This window comes from Branchiostoma belcheri, unplaced genomic scaffold (assembly GCF_001625305.1).
Source record: "Branchiostoma belcheri isolate BF01 breed outbred unplaced genomic scaffold, Haploidv18h27 scaffold201, whole genome shotgun sequence".
Lineage (NCBI taxonomy): Eukaryota > Metazoa > Chordata > Leptocardii > Amphioxiformes > Branchiostomatidae > Branchiostoma > Branchiostoma belcheri.
In genome coordinates, this window is record NW_017803503.1 from 166,875 (window position 1) to 175,212 (window position 8,338).

The 8,338-nt window shown below is 42.1% G+C and overlaps 1 protein-coding gene across 1 annotated transcript; it reads right to left on the reverse strand.

Moving 5' to 3' along the window:
* Positions 1-1,454: 1,454 nt before the first annotated feature.
* On the reverse strand, positions 1,455-7,579 carry LOC109469388 (dimethylaniline monooxygenase [N-oxide-forming] 2-like). The gene is made up of 9 exons (XM_019767889.1): positions 7,459-7,579; positions 6,752-6,969; positions 5,756-5,963; positions 5,251-5,306; positions 4,626-4,868; positions 3,900-4,047; positions 2,991-3,139; positions 2,326-2,430; positions 1,455-1,914 (listed from the first exon to the last, which is right to left on the reverse strand). The coding sequence occupies exons 1-9, from the start codon at positions 7,571-7,573 to the stop codon at positions 1,588-1,590; spliced, it is 1,569 nt and encodes a 522-aa protein (XP_019623448.1). The 5' UTR covers positions 7,574-7,579; the 3' UTR covers positions 1,455-1,587.
* Between the last annotated feature and the right edge of the window lie 759 nt (positions 7,580-8,338).

Consider the following 8,338-nt stretch of genomic DNA (forward strand, 5'->3'; position numbering starts at 1 on the left):
CCAAATTTTCGACTCTCCAACTCCAAGGAATGGGCAATCAAGCGCTTCTGTGACGTTATGCTATGCAGATAGAACACGTGAAATTAATGGATAATAAAATGTCTATGTCGCCCCCCGTCCCTGTTAACGGATTGTTATACGGCCATATGTGTAAATGGCCTCTTTCACACGTGTTGTAAAAGAAAGGGGGGGGGGGGTTCTGTATCCAAGATTTTTACCTTGTGTCGAGTGCACAGGGACAAAATGTACATGTTTTGGATGCAACACGTCCATAGATGTTGACAGAGATTGGGCGCTTTTTACATTAGGCCATGTTGATTTGATTATATGGATGACATCCTCTGGAAACCCCAAACCTGATGCGCGCGTGCGAAAAAAAAGGTTTTGTCCCAAAAAAGTTGCTTTCATTATGAAATCTACATGGTTTTGAAGGCTGAACAAATGATATAGATTATAGTTTGGCGGATAATCCAGTCTTCAAATTCATTTCTTTACATTTTCGTCCCTTTCGCTTAATTTTGGCATTCTGCGACATTGGTATCGTTTTCCAATGTTTTTTTTTCGACTCACGGTATATATTTGCTCATTTTGCAACTGTTTTGTATGATTTACAGTATGGTTGAAACTTTTTTTGGGAAACGGCCGATGTCATCCATATAATCAAATCAAAATGGCCTTACATGTAACATGGGTGTCATTCTACGTTCTACGTAGTCACCGTAGCCTCTCTAGATCTTTCTTCGATTGCTCACAATGAAAGCAAGGAAAACTAGAGAGCCAGCGGTAACTACAGAGAATGGCACCAGGATATAGGTGCTTTTATGTTCAGGAATAATTTTTACTAACAAAGATTAACTTTAAAACTATAAATGTAGTGTAAATGTTGGCCATCCTTTGAGCCAAAGTCATGATAATTCAATGTAGGACATTTGAAGTAAACTGAGATTAAAATATGTCATCAATTTATTGTACAGGATTTTTTGAAACATTAATAAATGTATGGATCTGAAAGTCTTTTAGCTGTCAATGTGTGTAGTATACAATGAAATTAGTCGTTGTTTTCACTGTTACTAGCACTTGAACTAAGTGGAATATCTTAATTATGACTAAGTTGTATTACACGTAACATGCACATAACAAAGAGAAATGCAGCATTTCACATAGATGTCAACAAACAAAATAGTCAATGTACAATCAATATCTTTACAAGCCAGAGAAAACTTGCAATCATAATTCTTTCTTTAAAAATTAAAGCATAAAGTTGAAGAACATCATACTAGGTAATCAGTAGTTACAATGTACATGTATACGTATCCAAAAAACTTAGTGGTTTACCATATCCTTGTAGCCACCAGTATACAAATGTGTACTTAGTAGTTGTAGTGTCAGTAGTACATAGACAGATGACCATATTTGGGCATACAAACTGTACATGTAACGTTAGCTTTGCTGTATATTACACAATTCGTATCAACTTGACAATTGCACATAATTAAAAAACTTTTTAACAAAGTAACACTGAGGTTTGGAGACAACTTACCTTCCGTGCAGGTTATCTAAAATCCTTGCAAGTAGCGTGACAAAACGTTACATTACAAAACGCAACACAATGGCCATTAGAGCAACAAAAATAAACACGACTGAAATCGAAGAAACCGCCGCCATCTTGTTTGCTGACGTAGATGCCTTCCCGGCATGCCTCAGGCTATAGAAGGTGTTGGCTACAGCCTCCTTGGTGTATTCAGGCGCTTTAGGCCACGGGTGGGGCCCTACAAGGCGGTAGTGGGCCGGCAAAGGCGGCTGGGAGTAGACTCGAAAGGCCAACATGGGATCTTTGAGGAAAAGGTTCCAGAAAGTCGGCATGGCTCCGATTTCCCGCGCAATCTCGTCACGGTAGGGGATCACACCAATCTTCTGTTGAACGAAGAATGATATTTTTAATTAATGAATTAAAGTAAAAGGTTGACATATTAAGTAAAAACGATCAATTGCTGACATTTTGTGCCATTGTCTGTTCTATCTATGGCACTTAAAAGCGTTTCTTCAATTGACCAACTTTCAAAATTTAGCCTGTAACCATTTTTTCACTCACATTACTAGTATGCTAGCCACTCATCGACGTCTTTTGACATATGATTATGTTTTTCACCATAAATGTTCATAAAAGGTTTTTACAAGAAAGGAAAGACCGTCTGTCAAAATTTCCTTACATTACTGTTAAGGCCTCCATAAGATTCTAATTTTCATTTTATCTTGAACAGTAAGATGCAAGTGAGTTGTATGTTTTGTTTGTTTGTTTGTTTGTTTGTTTGTTTTGTTTATTACCGGTAGTTTATTCCGCATATGTTTCCCCAGGATCCGAAGTCTTTCTTCTCTGTCTCTGCGCACGCGCGCTAGCATTGTCTGCCGGTCTGGAAGCTTGGCTTGTCCCTTGAATGCAAAAAGTTAAAAACATGAAAATCAGTCAACTTTCAGAAAAGTCCAGTTCAGTTTGGATGCAAATCAGAGGGGAAAACCAGTGGTAGAATTGGATATATTCAAGACTACTCCAATCCAGTGCCAACCTTGCTTGGGGAGTTAAGGGAAAAGGTAACTAAAGGTATCCCTATAGACTTTTCGATACTATAGAGGCAGTAGATTGTCAATCCACTGTGTCTAGGGCACGGTAATGTACGGCAGAGCCCATCCCCCTCCTTCCACTGCCTTTTACGTCCCCCAAGTCACGTACCCATTTTACACCTTGATAGAGTAAGGAAAGTCGTTAAAAGCGGCTTTCCAAAGGACACTATACATGTATGGTGACAAGAATCTAAATTCCTCCTGCTATAAAATTGCAACATGATGTAACCCAACACCAGTTACCAAGGTGACAGACGTCTGGTTCAGGTCATTGACCTTATCGATTTGGAGAAGAACAAGAAGAAACAGAGCAAAAACATTATGTTTTCCTTCGGTAATCATAATTAAATCAATGTGTGCCATGGGCTTACCGAGAAGACCCGTGCAGCCCATCGGGCCTGGACCTCGGCCACCGGTGGGATGGAACCTCGGACATGGAAGAAACCAATCACCGCCATGGAGGGGTGGGGCATGTTGGCGGGGAACACCAGCTTGTACAGGTCCAACTTCGTGGGATCCTCTGGAATTATTTATTTCAACACTTTCTTGAAAACGTCTTATGAAGGAAATTCTCTATACTACTACATAATACTCCTTAATATCTAGTCTTCATAATTGTTTTATCTATTCTTCATGATAGTTCGATACTTGTTGAATTGTCACGGAAAAATCACGTTTTATATAGCCTTAGATTTCAAATCCATTGGCATTGAATGCTAGCTGTGCCTTGTAATAGCCTGTGTTCCGTACTAGCCTCTACCAGGCTTCAGAGGCGGTGGACATGGTAGAAATTGGCCAAATACACAGATAGCACTAGCCTCTACCAGGCTTCGGGAGGCTGCTGGAAGAGTAGGAATCGATCAAATAGAGAGATAACATTCCAAGGGAGTTGGTCGGCTAGAGAGTACAGTTTGCCGCATCTCTAGCGGACCAACTCCCCTGGCATATTATCTCTCTATTTGGCCGAGCTCTATCCAGCCGCCTCACGAAGCCTGGTAGAGAAGTTACGATAGCACGACAAAGGAGTTAGTCAGCTAATGCAGTACAGTTTCCTATGGGAGTACACATTGTCGTTCAGAGTGGCAGACTTACTCCCCTGGCACGTTATTTGTCTCAATGTAGCCAACTGCTACTGTTTCTGTTGCCTCTGAAGCCTGGTAGAGGCTACGGGTATAGCGTTCATGAATGGAACCCATTTTAGCCTTATCATAGAAATTAAAGGACTTTATTTGCTGATAAGAAATGTGAAAAATGTATAAACCAATCGATATCAGTCTTACTTGCGAGGATGGAGTCATCCAAGTAAGAAACATTGGCTTCCTTATAGCCGGTTGCGAACACAACAGCGTCGATGTTTTCCAACATGGTACCGTCAGCCAGAAGCGCCCCCGTGCGGGTAAACTTCGTCACTCCAGGTCTCAACAAAACCTTCAAGGTAAAACATTATTTTTCCTGACACAGACTGCTTTGTAATGCGACCCTTCGAGTACACAAGACGATAGCATCATGTGTTCTACATTAGATTGTGGATATCACACACACACACACACACACACACACACACACACACACACACACACACACACACACACACAAAGAGAGAGAGAGAGACACACACACACACAAACATACATACAAACACACATAGAAAGAGTGAAAGAGGCACAGACACACATACGTACACATAGACACACAAACACACACACACAGAGGTACACACATACACACACACATACACACACATAAACACACAAACATGCACAGAGAAAGGGCACAAACACACGCACACACACATACACAGACATACAAACACACACTCACACACATACACTTACATAAACACACAAACATGCACAGAGAGAGAGGGCACAAACATACACCTACATAAACACAAACATGCACAGAGAGAGGGTACAAATACACACACACAGACATACACAAACACACACAAAACACAACATTTCTCCACTTCATTGCTTAGAATTTGAATCAGAACGCCCGTGTACCTTCCCGTTGATGAGACAGAATCGCAGCTCGTCGTTGACCATGACGTGTTCGTACATGTCCTTGTCTGTCTCCAGTCCGTAGTTAGTCTGGTTGACGTGTTCTGCCAGAGTCTGCCGCCTTCTGTGCGTGTTGAGTGCGGCAGGGTACGGGAGGAATCCCCGGGAACCCAGCATGTCTATCGGCGTGCCTCCGTGGGACAGGCGGGGGTAGATCCACGTGCCATCCCGCATACTCAGATACAGCTGCGATTCAATGGGAATAGGACTACCCTGGAAGCCAGAACTCGTTTTCCGGGCCGCAAGAGTCCTTCGCCCGCTGGTGTAAATTACCGCTACGTATACGGGGGAGTCTAGCCCGGGGGGAGTTTGGCTGGCCCTACAAACGAGTCTGGTGTAGTCTCTCTTAGCTGTCAAAGCTCCGCTCACATAGTAATAGGGCCGGACAAACCCCTCGGGCTCAACTCCCCCGTAGCGGTAATTTAGATAGGCGGGCGAAGGGCTCTTGGCTGCCGAAGGACAACGGCTAACGTAACGGCCCGATACTAGTTTGGCATCCAGGGTAGAATAGGATAAAATTGTCCGGATCAAAGCGAATCAATTCGGTTCAAGTGGAAAAAAACCTTACCTTAGAAGCAACGTGAGAAACGTCGACTGCAACGTCACCGGCTGAGTTTCCCGCCCCTGGGGAAAGATGTGTAGATTCAGAGGTTCATAAACCAACTTATTCGCTACGCTCACTCGGTGGTTTATTCGGTGGTTATCGTACCTGACCAGGGCTTATCTCACCATATACACCTTGGGGCGGGGCATTAACCCTTTATTACTAGTAAATCACGTTGAAATTTAAACAACTTAAGACAAAGTATGTCTACATCTGGTATCACGATTACCATTAATCATTGATATCATTGCTTTAACATATCAATTGAATGATCAGCACAAAATTTTCTTGTTTTCCCATTCGTGCACATTTTTATAGTTCTTTTTTGTTTATTTTGCAGAAGACTTTGATCAACCTTTATCCTACAAATGTAGCATGGATATGAAAGTTTCCCGTAAAAGGCTAGAAATACATTTTGACGATCACTCACCTATCACTAGAACCCTTTTCCCCCTAAACAGGTCCGGACTTTTATATTCCCTACTGTGGATCGTCAGGCCTGAGTAATGGTCTAGTCCAGGAAAGTTCGGCGTGAAGGATTTGGAGAATGGACCGCTGCACACCATAAGGGCGTCGTACTCTTCCTCTTTGAAAGATCCCTCCGCCGTCATGCTGACCGAAGACACGATCCAGCGGCCTGAGGTCACGTGGTCTTCGGCCTTGCGCACTTCAGTTACCTTATATATGAATGAACAGTATAGAAAAATATCATTTTCAAAGCAAATGCATTATGTTTTCGTACCTTCGCATATGGTTTGCTCTGTTAATTCTTATGAGTCATATGAGTCTAAATCCCACCTGCTATAAATTTGCAACATTATGTAACCCAACACTAGATACCATGGCGACAGACGTGTGGTTTAGGTGATTGATCCTAGTTGTTGGAGAAGAAGAAGAGGAAACAGAGCAAAAACAATATGTTTTCCTACAGTAAACATAATAAGCATAAAGCAACAACGGTGTAAATATAGCAGGAAACTGAAGATATGAAACATTGCGACCATTGTACCATTTCGATGTGAAACCATTTTGACCTCCAATTTAACCTTCCTGACAATCTGTGGTTGCACCATTTTCCCTACACTTCCTGTCCATTTACTTATTTGTACAAATAACTACAAACACACAAAAAATAGACACAAACACAATGAAAACAAAAGATTCCAACATCTGTTTGGAGATTAGTCAGACCTGTCCTTGGTGCTGATCTAGTCTTTCTACTTACGAACGTAATAATGTCACATGGAAGGAATATTTCCAACAATGTTGGATCCAGAACTGTGCTTATCAAGTTTTATGAATAGTCTGTGCGTATCCAAGACCGTATATTTTCCCCCATAAACGTGTACGGTTTTGGATACGCGTGGACTATCCAAAACAGCGCTTGAATGCATGGTTCTAAACAAAACACGATTCTGGATACAACAGAGATAAATATGCAAAGTTGGATGAACATTTTCCGAACCTTAGTGTTGAGCCTGGCGTATTTTCTCAGTCCAAATGTCTCGGCGTACTGGGTGAGGTATCTGTGCAGCTGGTGACAGGACATGTACGCTGGGTAGTCTCTGGGGTACGGAAAATCACTGAAGCACGAAGACTCCTTACTGACGTTAGTGATGAGAGAGTTGTACACACTCGAGCCTTGCTCCGGACGGACTTGGTCTGTGTAGTACCAGACTCCTCCTAGGAAAAACAAACAAACAAATAAATAAATAAACAAGGGGAATCACTGAACACGAGTGATGAGAGAGTTGTACACACTTGAACCTTGCTCCGGACGGACGTGGTCCCTGTAGTATCAAACTCCTCCTAGGAAACGAAATAAAATCAACAAACAAACAAATAAATAAATAAACAAGGGGAATCACTGAAATCACATTTCAAATAAACATTCAAACAAACGGGGAATCACTGAGATAAAAAGAGAGAGACAGACAGAGACAGAGAGACAGACAGACAGACAGACAGAGGGAGAGAGAGAGAGAGAGAGAATGAGGGAGAGAAGAGACACCAAGACAATACATTCAATTTGCTTCTTTGGTAAGAAGACAATGGTAAGTGTAGTGTAGTACACTGCTGCAATTGAGCTCTCTGGCTGCGAAGTCGTATATATATATTTAAGTATGCGTTCAGATTTATAGTTCTTCTTTGTTCTACCCCACTGTACCGTACCTATATCATCGTGTCTCTCGAAACAGACCGGCTCCAGCCCCTCCTCCAGACAGGCCTTGACTGACGTCAGTCCGCAGACACCTGCACCGATAATCGCTACACGTCTGCGGCTCATGACGGGCTTGGGTTGTGGAGGGTTAACTGCAAAGATACACGAAGGAGGTTATAGTCCACTTTCTTCTTCTTCTTCATTTCTGCCCAGCCCTACAGTGTAGGATTATTGGCAGCCGTTGCGCTTTGTTAGTAACCTGTACATGAAAAAAAAAAAGGGAAAAAAGGATAACCGAGAAGGGAACATAAAACAACTAATTTTATGTGTTCTAAAGACGTTAATCTCATTGTTTACATGTACAGCAATCACTAGTTTAGCACACATCTTTTAGCAGAAATAATGGTACTACAATGTACAACGTACCTTAGAAGCAATAGCCAAGTTCGTGTAATTGTGTGTAATAAGTAACGTTAGCGGGGTTGACGTTGTGTTAAGGCTACTGGTGACGGGTTAACTGCAAAGATGTATCAATTATTATTCTAATTTATTAGTTTGGCACATCTAATTTCATCGGAAAAAACTACTTGGGTGTAGCTGACATGAGGCCCGACTCATGCAATCATGAATATATAATCATATAATTTTCAAAGCAGAAAAAAATTGTGACAAATGTACTTACTTTGACAGATAATGTCCCAAATTCGCCAGACCTGTTCCCGTTCGGACGACTTTTGCAACAGGTGGACTTTGACTTGTGACCTTTGCCCCCGTGCCCAGCCCGTGTAACGTTACGTCAGTTCAAACGTTACGCTTTGTCAACACATTCCCAGGGTAACAAGTGGTTGTTACGTATGTTGGGGGAGTACATGGGGTAACCTCAGTGCACCT